At 48.2% G+C, this 14,306-nt stretch overlaps 1 protein-coding gene across 1 annotated transcript in view; it reads left to right on the forward strand.

Annotated features, from left to right (window-relative positions):
• The first annotated feature begins 671 nt into the window (after positions 1-671).
• The window catches only part of TNFAIP8L3 (TNF alpha induced protein 8 like 3), a 40,694-nt gene continuing 27,059 nt past the window's right edge, over positions 672-14,306 (forward strand). The window contains exons 1-3 of the mRNA XM_069492126.1: positions 672-743; positions 3,388-3,510; positions 3,591-3,939. Of these exons, the coding sequence (XP_069348227.1) occupies positions 672-743; positions 3,388-3,510; positions 3,591-3,939 (544 nt within the window). The remainder of the gene's footprint in view (positions 744-3,387; positions 3,511-3,590; positions 3,940-14,306) is intronic.

The following is a 14,306-nucleotide window of genomic DNA, read 5'->3' on the forward strand; positions in this document are numbered from 1 at the left end:
CTCTGAGCAGAAGTTTCCTTGGAATCAGTGTCTACCTCGAGACAAGTTATTAATGGGGCTGTCCTGGCCAACCTCTCACCCCTAAGGACCAAGAGCCGCTTCAGCCCAAAGAAAACCAGTTCCAGAGCCTGTGGGTTCTCGAAGCAGAGCAGCAGCCCTAGCATGAGAAAGGTATCTTTCTCCCTCTTTCTCCTTCCCTCCCACTGCTGAAGGTTTGCAGACAGCTCCCTTTCCACCCCACAAGAGGAGACAGGCAGATGAGTCATAGCACTGGCTCAGATTAAAGGAGTATTATTGTGTTAGCAGAAATGGATCTATTTTATTATCTGTTTCTTGACACCTTACAGATAGATATGCTTTTCCCACCAGACTAACAATTCCTTTAAAAAGTCAACAATTTCATTTGATGAAGTTAAAAAATGACCAATGAGAATTAGAAACTCGTATGTCTGAAGAGCTGCCAGGCTGAAAAGATGTAGTGGAAATACTGAGGAAGGTGGTTTATAACCCTCAGACTCTAGATTCAAGTCTGCAGAGTGATGCCATTCTTCTAAAAATATACAGAGGAACCCTCTCTCCTTTCTCTTTTTTTTTTTTTATTAAGAAATATCCCAGAATTGGTTTGCAGAGGGAGATTACCACCTCAGATTTCACTGCTTTTAACTGGGATGATGGTCGTGAGATACTATTTTAAGGACTTCCTTCTCTTACACAGATTTTTCCATACTGGGAGGACAGATAAGGTATGTTCCACTAATGTTCCTCGTTAAAACCCACATGCCTGCCAGCAGTCATTTCCCTTTGTCTTGCTGTCCCATGACAACAGATTGCATATCATAGGAAATTGGAATGAAGACCTTATTTTGTTTGGATCTCTCTTCTCCATTGTTTAATTCCACACTCAGTTTTTCATTCTCTGTCTGCCTCATTTTGCAGAAATACACTATGAGTGCATACAGGAACAGCTAGATGAATAAGTGTTGTTTTTCTTAGGACTCACCTCAGAGACTTTTCAAGGCACTTTGACCAGCTCTTCCTTCTCCTTGCCCCCAAGCATTTATCTCTGGACCAAAATGTACTAGGTACTCAGTAAAGACCCAATGACTGATGGGCATACATGTGTTGTAAATGTGCGTTCCCAGTACTTTGTTTAATGTTAATCAAGTTCTGCAACAAGAACTTCCGTGTTTCCTTTTTTGCTATTATACATAGATGTCTCCATGGTATTTCTGTCTCCCTCAGCCTGCAACCCAGGTAACCTGTCCATTAAAATTTATAAACAAACAAAACCAAAAAGGCTTCCACAATGTGCAAGGAAAGGAGGTCTCAGAGAACAAAGAAAGTTTCACATTTCCTGTTTTTGAATCTAGGCATGGCTTTTAGGAGAAGCTAAATGCCTTTCAATCCAAAATGCTCTGTTCTATGAAGCTATCATAGTCGTATTACCTTAAGACTGCAAAGCTAATATGGCTAACTTTTTACATGATCTCAGCTATTTGTTTTTTGTTTTTCTTTTCTTTTTAAATTTTTAATTATTATGGGTACATAATAGTTGTATATCATTATAGGGTACATGAGATGTTTTGATACAGGCATACAATGTGAATTAATCAAATCAGGGTAATTGGCATATCATCACCTCAGGCATTTAACATTCCTTTGTGTTAAGAACACTCCAATTCCACTCTTTTAGTTAATTTAAAGTATATCCTAACTTGTTGATTATAGTTCCCTTGTTGTGTTATCAAATATTGTTCATTTGATCTCTATCTAACTATATCTTTGCACCCATTAACCATCCCTACTTTATCCCCCACTTCCCACTACCCTTCCCAGTCTCTGGTAACTGTCATTCTACTCCCTGTCTCCATGAGATCAATTGTTTGCTATTTGTTTTTTGAGTATCAACTTGTATCCAAATTTTGCCATTACTTTTTTCTTTTTATTTAAAAATGCAATTTTTAAATATTTTGTTTTTCTAAACAGGATCCATTAGATCTAAGAATTAATGTTCTTTCCATTTATCAAATATTAACTGTGTGCCAGGCATTGGCTAATTGCTTCCACACTCATATTTCATTCCTTTACAACCACCCTATGAAGAAGATGCCAACACATGAGGAAACTGAAGCTTACGCCGTTTGCCCAAGATTAGTGTGATCATTTCATTGAAATCCATTCAACTTTGATCACTGCAGTCCATGAGTTTGGTCATCCAGAAAACATTTTCTGAGAACACAAAGTAGTGCTGTATTTGCACTCTGTGATGCCCACCACTTCACTAAAGGAGGCTGCTCCCAGGGAGACCAGAAGCCAAAACTCACTTGTGACACTATAGCACAGCTGTTAGGAGGTCTAGACATCACACAGCCCTGATGTCAAGTCCCGGCTCACCCACTTACCAGCGCTGAGACCACAGGGAAGTTTTCTACTCTCTCTGGACTCAGTTTCCATATCTGTAAAATGGGGATAATAATAGGTTAGATTCTATGAAAATGCCAACTTTCAACCATTTTCGGCTTCCATAAAGTATTTTCAAATGGTTCAGCCTAAATTCTTCACTGGGTCATTGTACAGCTTAAACGAGAGCACATAGGAAACATTCACTAAACGACGCTTTTTAGTAGACTTTCTCTTCTTGGTTTCCTTTCGCCCAGGTCAGTAGTTTGCATTCTCTGGACAGACTTTATATACAGAGAAACCAGCTTGAGGGTATGTAAGTGTTGGAGCCTGTAACTCAGGAGACAGTAAAACCGCATGGATAATCAAGAATTAACAACAAAGGCCTTACTGCTCCTTGCATTTTCCCCCTAGTTCGGGCTCTTAATTAGTAAATAGGTTTACAAATGCTTTTTTTTTGTTTGTTTGTTTTAGAAAGTGGGTTGGGGGGTACTAAGGAAGGTTAGCACTTTTGTGTTTAATCCCATCAACAAAGAAAAGGTTTCACAATTAATTCCTGCCCTTCTAGTCGCAGGCGCGCAGTAGCACGCACGGCTGCTTGATTGGCAGGGCGGGTCCAGCCTTCCAGGCGACCGGGGCTGGGGACTCACCGGGCCCTCGGAAGCAGCCCCACCGCGGGTGCCACACCTGCCCCGCCCACACCGGAGACCGGGAACAGCCAGAGTTAGCACTACCTGCCCTGTGGTGTTCACTTCCTCGCTAGGAGCAGGCCCTGCGCTTGGTCCCTCACGTGCATCTTACTTCCCACAACAGTCCTACAGGAGGAGAATGTCATTCCCACCCCACTTCTTCCCTTCCTCCGAAGAGAGGAAAAAGACACACATAGATAGGTCTCGCCTGAGGTCTCTCGGCGTTGAAGTCAGACTCGAACCCGGGGAGCCCCAGAACTTGGAACACTCGGAACCTCTCCTTTTCCTACGCGGGTAGAGGCGCTTTTTCACCTACGAATCCAGCGAACTTGGCAGCACCCGAGGGAAGGGGCTCGGTGTCGCGGACCAGCACAACCTCGCCGCGCTCCCCAAGTCCAAGGGCTCCAGGCACGGGGCGCGGGTAGGGAGGAGTGGCGCCGCCCCCGGGGTATTTAACCCCAACCCGGAGCCCGCCGGGTGCCGGACGCTCCGGCTCCCCAGTGCTCGCGCCTCCCTCCTCCTCCCCGCTCTCTCCCGGAGCGCCCCACCCTCCGCCCCGCGCTCGCCTCGCGCGCAGGCACCGGCCGGCGGGCGCCGGGAGCGGGGCGCGGGCGGCGCTCGCCTCTGAGGAGCAGCCCCCTGGCCGTGGCCGCCGCGCACAGCCCGGCCCGCGCCGCCCGCGCTTCAACCGCCCGGCTGCCCGCACCGAGTGCGCCGCGGCAGCCTGAGTCGGGACGCCGGCCCGAGCGCCCCGCAGACGGGCTAGTGGCCGTGGACGCCCGGCAAGCAGCCCACAGCATGGATTCGGATTCCGGGGAGCAGAGCGAGGGCGAGCCGGTGTCCGCCGCAGGTACCGAGGGGCCGCGGCCGCCCAGCTGGGAGGGCTGGGGCTGGGGAGGAGGGGAGGCTGGGGCAGGAAATCGCGAGTATGTCTCGGAGCTGCCAAGCGGGAGGCCGGTCGCCAGCAGCCCGATCCCTTCCAGGCCAGGACTGGGGATTGCTTCGCGCTGTGAGTTTGCTTTGGGGCTTACCCCCACCTCGCTGCACTTGGGCGCGCGGGAGGGAGAGAAGGTGCATTTGGGGGTGGCTCTCTGCGCTGCCAGTCTCCTGCAGCGGGCTCGGGTCGCCCTGGCTAGGTGGGGGCGGGGAAGGGTTCGGGAATCCGCGTCCTGTAGTTTGCTGCAGCGAGGGTTGCAACACGTCTGCCTTTTGAAATAACTTTCGGAGCTCCGGCACGATGCTCAAACTCTGGGTGCCAAGGCCGCGCTGCGGAGCAGGTGACCAGGTCCGAGGGCGTGACGGGGGACTCTGGGAAGAAAAGGCCCCGCGAGTGGATGGCCAGGGGTCAAACCACAGCTCATGGCTGCGGTTCCCGAGGCTGCTGGCGAGCCCATGCAGAAGCGCTCGCCCGTCACTGCCGCGCAGCCGGCGGAGGAGATCCCCGCGGAGGGTCCCCGGACACAGACGTGGGGCCGCGGGACCCGGGCCTCGCCCTTAAGAGGCGCCGCCGGCTTTTCACGATCAATAGTTATCGAAGCAATAGGTGGATGCATAGTTAGGGAAAAAATGAATGTCCTCCCCCGCCTCTCCCTGATACTGAGCAACAGGAGGAAGCCACCCACAGCCGTGGGTCGACGTGCCTCCGGGCTCTGCCCACCTCCACCGGCCCGGCCCGCCCCGCCCGCCCACCGGGCCACGCACCTGGGACCCGCTCGCCCTCCACACGTGCCCACAGCTCGCTCAGCCCTGAAGCTTAGCCCTGGCCCGCAGGCTGGAACTCTCCTGGTACAGACCACAGCCCGGGTCTGGCCCCTACTGTTCCCGATGTCAGACCAGAGTGCCGAGGGTGGGGACCAAGTGATGGGAGGCACCATCAGTCCAGGCGTGGGTGTAGGAAAGGCAGGTTCAGGAACCAGGCAGGCGCCCTACATCTCTTATTTTCCTTCGTCCTCACTGCACCTAGCCAGGCGGTTACTACCTCTATCTCACAGAGGTTCCGAGAGGATCAACGGCTTGACCACATCCCACAGCCATGAAATAGGCAGGGCCCGCTGACTCCCTTCACCTCGCATCAGACCCCTCAGGGGGCTGCTGTGGTCCACACCTTTGGGTGGGTGGGAAGGGACAAGCCTGGCGGAGGGGAAAGGCATCGCCGAGATGCCTGTATGTGAGGATTCCTGTGCGTGTGTGTGCAAGAACCACCTGCTTTGCGTAGGTATGTGTGGATGTAATTCATAAACATGAGCCCTTTGCATGCCTGTATGTTTCTGTGACTGTAAAGCACCAAGATTTTGCTTCACAGGTGGCTTGTGGATCTCCTCTCCTCATTTAAAAGTTCCAGTAGGTGTTTTGTGTGTAGCTAAGTATATTTCCAGAGCTAAAGGCGAAGGGGAGACATTGACACTGACACTTTATTCTCTCAAAATCCCAAGGACTAACATTCTTCATGCTACCCCTGCCCCAAAGCTCAATCAATTGGCTAGTTGAGGAAGAGGGAGGAGGAGAAGGAGGCCCGAAGAATGGGGGGAGGAGGAGGAGAATCTCCAGAATCCTTGGTACTTGGGTGAAAGGGGAGGGAGAGAGCCCAGTGTCTGATGTCCCTGTATCCATCCACACCAGTTTGTGTCAGAGGCCTCTGCACAGCTAACAGCAAACATCATCACTAAGGTCAGATGAGTCGGAAAAAGAATAGGGCAGCCAGCTCTCATGAGCTGTCCCCATTTGTTTGCTTCTCACTGTTTTCTACAGTCATCTCTTCTTTCTGCGTGTGCGTGAATCTCACAAGTTGAACATTAATTTTAATGTCACAAGCCATTCTTCTAAATGGCATTCAGTCTCCCTTATTATTTTCAGTCTTAAGGTATTCTCCTCTGTGACAAAGCTTCAAAACGGGATGCTAATTCACCACCTTGCAATGGCTGCATCCTGGCAGACGGAAGCCCTTGTTGCAGCTTCAGGTGCAGGTTAAATGACAAGTATGTTATCCATAGGGGTTGACCTTTGTACCCGCAAGAAACTGGGCATTCATCTGTGGACCTGGATCTGTGCAGGCTGAATGAGTGTGTAACTGAGAAAGACGACAGAGTAAGTGGGACCTCTTGGAGTACTTATGTGTGCGTCTGTGAGTACCTGCCTCTTAGGGAGATGGGATGAAAAAGCTGCTTCTTCCTCCACACTCTTCCCTTCCTGAACTTGTGGAAAAGCCTTCTTATAAGGTGGACTTTATAAGGTTAAGACGCTGGACTTTGGAATCAGACAGACCTCTAGGTTTTTGGTCTTCACCTGATGGGCAAGTTACTTAACCTCTGCAACCTCAGTTTTCCTTTCATAACACAGGGAAAGTGTTCCTGGTAATCATTCAGTAAATGGTAGCCGTGACTTTGATTATCACCTGATTGGATTAATCATTGTAAGAATATTGCTAAACAAGGGACCCTAGTACTTTGTAAAAGATAGATCACTAGGCAGGTGTAAGACAATTAGTATTGTCATTATTATTGCATCAATATCATTGCTTAAAGAGATTTGTTTTGAATTTTTTCCTTTTCAGTCTCATTCTCTCTAGTGTGTGCATATGTGTGTGTGTGTGTGTGTGTGTGTATGATTGTAGGGGGGGTATTTTTAATTTATCTCTTATCATCTTCATCCATCTTCCAGCTCAAGAGATGAAGATGGGGTCATTCCAACCTACAGCTTTCACTGCCCTCTCTTCCGGCCCTACGGAGAATTGTAGAAAGCAGAGAACCCTTTGCCCAATCCACCTGCTAACCTGGGGATAGAGGAGTTTCTTCTTTCATGCTGCTCCGCATGGAAGAAGCAGGATCAGTCCCCTTTCCTTCACCTCCCACCCCACTGATAAACCTGTTCCTTTCCAGGTGGCGGGAGGCCCAGGAGGTACTCACCCTCCTCCTTTCCACTTTTGCCCATCATGGTCACCTTCCTGTCACCTGTTGGCAGAGAAGTGAGGAAATCTCCATGGACCACTCACTTTTTACTGTACCCTTTCAAGAGACTCTTCCAAAGGTCTCCCCACTGCGTGCATGTGGTGCAGATCTCGCAGAGCAATGCCCTGCAGCGGTGGGGATGGGAAAAATGAGTTTCATCTTGTCCTGCGTTTTCTGTTTTCCAGGAAGCACAGAAAGCTGCTTCTATGTCATTCTGCTGCCTGCAGCTCTCCTCTGCCTTTCTGTCATTTTATGGATCTTTCTATGATTAGGGAAAAGGCAGTGTTTATGGAACACTGGATCCATTCCAGAGACCCAGATTGGCAGTCTTTCCTTTGGCAAACCCACCATCCATCTCTCAGAAATCTTAGAGCTTGGTGTATTCTCTCAGGAGTAGTTGAGAGTCTTTCCTAAGAAGCAACAGGGGAGTAAACATTATCGACGTCAGCTTTTTCCTTTTCTGGCTTGGAAGACCAAGGCAGTCTACCCAGCTGAGGGCAGATGAGCTCCTTCCTCCCCCAGCTAGATGGTCCTGGGCAGTCAAGCTGAGGGGGGCATCCTTGTGCCTGGGTAGGTGTTGCAGAAAAGCATTTCTGTGTGATGGAGTTGGCATGGTAGGGGAACCAGAGAGAAAAAGTGGGAGAACAGCAGGCCTCTAACCCTGCTCTTCCTGTCCCTCTCTTCCCCAGGTCCTCAGCTTGGCTCGTGTGAACCAAGCAACAAGGAACAGGTAGGTGAGGCGAAAAGACATTCCAGGAGTCAGACACAACTTAAATAAAGGCACAGATAAACAGGGAGGCAACTAGAGTAGAGGACATATGCTGGGGAATCCTGGGAAATAAAACTAGGTGAGTGTAGAGAGGCCAGTGATAAGAGGGTCTTAAAAACTTGGTCCCAGTGGTGCCTGGGGAGCCCCCGTGATTGCTGAGCAGAGATGCGACCAAATGAGAGCTGGGTTTGCAGAAGCTGCATCTGGCAGAGATGGGGAAATGCAGGGTTTGCCTGGGCCTGACGCCTCTGCTCCCAGGGTGCGTGTGGCCACAGGATGGGAAAGGGTAGTGACACTAAGGCGAGGCAGAAGAGGAAGGAGGCAAATGACATTTCAGAGAAATCAACAGCAGAAGTTGGTGACAGATTGTACAAAAGTGATGAAAAGAGAGGGAGAGTGGAAAGAGACCACAGCAAGCTGAGTTGTGTGAAGATGCCCTGGAGGCAGGAGACAGGCTCCCCCACCCCACAAGTGCTCCCCCTTCCTTCTGGCGCTTAGCAGTGAGGTTTTTGTTAAAGGTTCTTTTCCCCTGTAAGTTATGCAGGTGCAGTGGTCTGGAGGGATTGTGAGTTCCGGGGGGGTTGTTGATTCTCATTGTTAGTTTCTCATGGAGGCAGCTCAGTAACCTTCATCAACTGGCAGATGGATGATGGATAGGCTGGCTAGCTGAGGGCAGGGACAGCCTGGGACAATGTGCCATTTGGCTATTAGTCATATTCCCATTTTTTGTTCCTGTTTGTTGAAATTTACACAAATCTCCGCTTCGTCCACATGGTGAGCAGTAGTTGCTTTGTGGGTCAGGTTAAGAATTATGTGAAATATAAAGAGAGATAAGGAAACAGTCTACCCTGTCCTCCAGGGCTTGAAATCGGGTGGGGAGACAGGACGTGTACACTGATGGCCACAGCCTAAGCCAGTGCCTGAAGACTCCTGAGCTCCCTTGCCTGGAATTATACCCTTGGCTGTGTATATGTTCTCCCTTGATACCAGCCACTTTTTTTTCATTGTGTACTTTATAGTTATTCCTATACTGGACTGTTAGTTTGTTCTCTAACAGCAAGGACTGTTTTTGTTGTTTTTTTTTCATCTGTATCACCCCACACCGCCCAGGTACCCTAAACACAGTGGCTGGCTGGCTGGATAGATGGATGCACGAATGGTGTTGTAGGCTGGTTCCCCGGGAAGACTCGGAGATGGAGGTTGGCCGTGTGCAGGTTTATTTGGGAGTTCTCTTAGGATCAATACCTCTAGAAGGCAAGGGAAGGAAGTGGGAAGGGACAGGAGAGGCAGAAGCTGAGCTGCAATGCAGCCCCAGCAACAGCCAAGCCCACAGGGAGCTCTAGAGCTGGAGTGGCCCTTCAGAACCGTTCTGAGTTGGATTGAGGGACCAGGCCTTTATACCCCCACAATGAGCAGTCATTGAAGGAACAGGTTGTGACTTTGGGTGGGGCTGTTCTCACAGGCAGCACTCTGAGCAGCGTGTGGAGGAAGTGAATCCAGGCAGTACTTGGCAGTGTGCACTGCAGGTGGCCTCCACAATTTTGCAGGGATGTTTCATTAGAGACGGCAGCCCTGTCTACCGCCAGAGTTCAGGGCTAATTGTTGCACTGTAAACTTTATCTAGACCTCTTCGGGGCAGTTCAGGTTGCCAGATTAAAGTGGCTATTCTAAACCTCATAGCTCTGCATCCTACTGTTCTGTCCGCAGGACCCAATAGCTATTGCGTGATTGGCTGTTTTGTGTTCAGACTGGTGCTGGGTGCTGTGGCAGTATACGGAAATGAAATTGGACGTGGCCCTACCTTCAAGAGGTTTGCAGCCATGTTAGGGAGACAAAACACCCACCCAAAACTGAATCTGTGAAATTGGGCAATAAACAATGTAGGACTTGAAGCCTGGGGCAGTGTGATTTGGACTTCTAGGAGGAAGGCTTCTAGGAGGTGGAGAGAGAATACTTACGTACATAGAAAGCTCTAGTTTCTACATTTTTTTCCTCTTAAAAAGATACAGCACCTGCTTTTTCATTTGTCAGCAAAGCCAAATTATAGTCACACTTTCCATTAGCACATTTCTCTAACTGGTTCATTTTCCCCCAGAGTTTGAATTCACATGTAAATCTCGATAAAGTCACTATATAAATCATTTTGTTTTGTTTTTTCAGTCACTCGGCTTCCAACGCTTTATGTAAAATGCCTGTGTAGGTGGGTGTTTGGGCTGTATTCTGTATCAGTGTAGACAGAAAAGGATAGAAGAGAAGGATGGAAAAGACAAGTGTCCTCTAACAACTCAATCCAAAAAATCATATAAGGAGAGCGAATACCCTTTTCTCCTCATATAAATTAAGGTACGCTGGAAAAATACGTTATTTTATCATATGTCTGAAATGCTCTTTTTAGGCGACTGCATGGCACAAATTCTGAGGCTGCTTTAGAACAGTCTTCACGTTCATATTGGGTTTCCTAAACATCACTGCCTGGGAATAAAATTTGAGCCTGTTCATGGAAAATCTACCAGTGTGCAGACTATAAAAATGGAAGACTTGGCAGCACAGAAAGTGCTAGACACACCCTAATAGAAACCAGTATTTTCTAACTCCGTTCTCCGGGGGAAAAAAAAAGGAGACACTTTTGGTGGTGTCTAATGTTGCTTTAAACTGTTGAGAAACCACAGGGGCAGCCACTGGCTTCTAGGTTCTGTTTCAAAAGTGAAATATGCTTTCTGTCAAGCTATTCTGGCCCTGAAGGGAAGCATTTTAGCGACACGTAGCTCTGTGGAGACTTCCAGTTTGTATTTTTATAGTGGAGGCATCCAATTTCACATGAGGAGGGAATTCTGTAAAGAGCTGCTGCTGAGCACGCAAGCATGTCCCGTGTTCCCGATTCCGGGCCTGTGGGTTGCGCGGGGACGGTGGGCAAATAGGGGATAGCGGATGGGAGGGAAGCGATCCGGCTGTCTGCAGGGCGGGCCTCTGCGGCAGCTCTTTCCTGCCACCGTTGAGTCCTGGTTCCTTGGTTTCCTTTGGATAAGATTGAGAAAGTGAGAGAGAGGACTGAGATTGGGGGTTTTAGGTTAGAGAAACCAGGATTTACGAAATTGTGGCAAAACAAGATGAGAAACCCTGAGGACTGTCTTTGCCAGCCAGAGTCCAGCCCCAGAGGGCTGGTACTGAATGTAAAATAATAGTGATATTTTAAATTTGCATTTATTTTATATCAGTTAGCACTTACTCTGTATTAGGGACTGGGTTCTTTGTTTATTTGGTAGTTAACCCTTATACTAACCTTCTGGGCTATGTACTATAAATCAGCGGTCCTCAACCTTCTTGGCACCAGGGACCAGTTTCATGGAAGACAATTTTTCCACGGTCGGGGGTGGGGGAGGAGAGGAAGAGAGCTCAGGCAGTGATGTGTCACCTGGTTCCTAACAGGTCGCAGACCAGGGTGTTGGGAACCACAGCAACAAATAGCCCCATTTTATAGACTAGGAAATTGAGGCACAGAGAGGTTAAATAACTTGCTTAGGACTGTACGGCTTGTCAATTGAAATGAAGCCAGTCTAAGTCCAAAGACTCTTCTCTTATACCAGGCAGACTGTGTAGTTAGATGGGTGGATGCCACTGCATTCCCCCGCTCAGCTGCTACCATGCCCAGAACCTTGACCATTGGGCCCCCTCTGTTCAGTCAGGGCATTACAGCCCTGCAAGGCCCAGTTTCAAGCTGCAGACATTTCCTGCGTTCGCCCAATAACACATGGGTGCGGACTGGCTGACATGGGCTCCAGAACGGGGGCCATGAAGGGTGGTCTGGGAGGGAAGATGGGGAGAGCTGGCGCAAAGCTGCTGCCAGGAAGAAGGCCCTGGAAGGACACAGCAGCTGTGGGCCCCTTCTAGGTCACGGGGGCCTGGTGAGAAAAGAAGCTTTGAAAAACAGGGTTAAGAAAGGTGCCAAAGACAAATGTTCCTTTTTCAGAGTATACTTAGGTTGGGGCCAAGCCCTTTTTTTCCACCCCAACATTTAGGATCATTTCAGATGTAGAATCCCCAGGACATGGTGACAGAAGAGCTTGAGGGGACTCAAAGATAAGAATGCAACACAGTGGGAAGATCTTGAGATTCAGAGCTAGACAACTCGGGTTTGGGTTTCCAGCATTGTCGCTTAGTTACTGCTTTTTAGTAACATTATTTTCGGACCAAAGGAGTGTAAGCTCATGGTAGATTATATGAAAACAGTATAAAGAAGAAAATGAGGTTGAGCCCTAAGAGAAGATGCTCTCTTCCAAAGGAAAGAGTGCAATCCAAAAGCAATCTGGAAAAGACGCGAGAGAGCTTTATTTAGAGAGAGGGGGGTTTTATAAGAGAACGAGAGTCTCACTTCTGAAATGTTTACCAGGGGATGCTAAAAACATTTGGCTACACTGCCAGGCAGTGTGAGACTCAGAACTGGAGGCCAGATCCTCTGAATTCTCTATCCTTCTCCAAAAACATATGTCATTTAAAAAAAAAAAAAAAAGGATTAGAGTTATTCTGAATGTTAAGGTTTCAAAATGACTTTTGCTCTTTTTCCTTCTGGAACCTTCTACTGTGTTCTTGCCACTCCCTTCTCTCACCTGCTTTTCCCTTCTTAGGTTTCTCCATCCTGGGCACATCTTTCAGAGGTCAGCCCACCACAGAGGCGCACACCAGCGCTCCGCCCAGAAGCCCCCTTCCCCTGCGTCGGGCCCACTCCTCTTTCTCTGTCACGAGTCCTCTCTCTGTCAAGAGTCCTCCGTGAAGCCCTCGGAAGATTATTACCTTTTTTTTAATACTTGAGAGGCATTTGGTAGGTTTTACAAATGCCCAGTGACAATTGCAAAGGTTAAATTACTTTGAGCTTAAATAGCTACTAGCTTCAAGAAAAGCTATATTGGCCTCTGGTTCTCCAATTATGTTTTATCTTTCTCTAGATTGATTCTTTTTAATTCTATAGAAACTTGCAAATTTGTTCATCTGTGATAGGCCTCTCTACCTTTAGGATTTAACTTCATAATTCACTGATTCAATCTCAGTCGAACAAGGTAGGCAGAGTTAAGCGTACACAGGGTCAACCTTTAGAGAGCCCAGAGCGGGACCCAGTGGGAATTAAACCTGAATTGTCTTCACTCTTTTTTATTTCTTTTTAAGGTTTTGACTATACAGTCTCGGTTTCCCTGTACCTTCCTCAGGTACTATTCTTGCATCCCTCATCCATATCTTTTTCCTACCTGTGTCCCCGAAGGTGGAGCCCTTGCCTTGTTCTTTTCTGACAAAATACTTTCTTTTGGAAAAGACCATTCATTCTTACAGTGAAAGTCATAAGCTTTTGGGAAGCTAAAGATTCCCAAAGCTGTGGTCCAGCCCAGCCCTCTCTCCTGAGCAAGAATCTCGTCTTCCAAATGCGCCAGCCTCTCCTCCTCACTGTCCCGGAGACACTTCAGTACAGCCACAGCCAGGCCACCACCTTTCTCTCCCCTTTTCCCAACTCCGCTGGTGGCCATGACAGCTACCGAGTCACTCAGAATTAAACAACTGTGAAGTCCCAACAGCAGTGAAATATCCTACACATATTTTCTCCTAGCAAACCGTGACGTGGATAAAGTGGCTATTATTCTTCCCGGTTTACAGATGAAGAAACAGATTCAGAGTGTTGAAGTATCACAATCACGAAAGAAATGGCAGATTTTCACTATTTAAAACTGCCCCCCCTAAAAACAAAATAAGAAGAGATAAATAAATAAAACTACCCAAAAGGGGAGGGGAGCAGAAACAAAACTGAATATCCAACCTCAATAAACCACTTTAATAGTCAGTCAAATGTATTTTTACTGAACAATGAAAGACATAATGACATTTCCACACGTGGGATATTATTCAGCTGTTAAGTAAAACTAATTTGAAGAACATTGGATGATATAGAGAAATGTTACATTATAATGTTGTGCAACGAGGGCTCAGCCACCTATGATAGCAGTTTTGCTGTATGTGCGTCTGTTCATGAACATGCGTGCATATGCACATGCACACATACACACACACACACCCCTTTGTATTTGGAGAAGAGGAGAGATCTCCCCCCAATGTCACACGTGTAAACACTTAAAAATTTTTTTTCATGCTCGAACAAAATAAACCACTTTACGTGATGAGTTTATGGGAACTTCCTTCGTACTCTTCCGGATTTTCCCTCGGTAAGTCAGTCCATGGAGCTTTGAGCAGGGAACGTGCTTTCTAAACAGCAACCAAGTGAAATCCGGTGGCCTGTACCACTGCTCGCCCTTCCGCAGCCCTGTCCCGGTTCCCTCCATCCTCCTCCTTAAGCTTGCTCTTCCCTTGGTTCCCTGTGCTCCTCTTCCCCCAGAACAGTCCTTCGTGGCCCTCTCATGGCTCCTCCCAGGCCCCCTTCTCTGGTGACTCCACCCTTCACCAGTCCCTCCTCCAAGCCCTCCTGGCCTGGCCCTCAGGTGGGTGATGAGCTTGCAGATTTGAGGCCGA

The sequence above is a fragment of the Eulemur rufifrons genome, chromosome 2, assembly GCF_041146395.1.
Source record: "Eulemur rufifrons isolate Redbay chromosome 2, OSU_ERuf_1, whole genome shotgun sequence".
Lineage (NCBI taxonomy): Eukaryota > Metazoa > Chordata > Mammalia > Primates > Lemuridae > Eulemur > Eulemur rufifrons.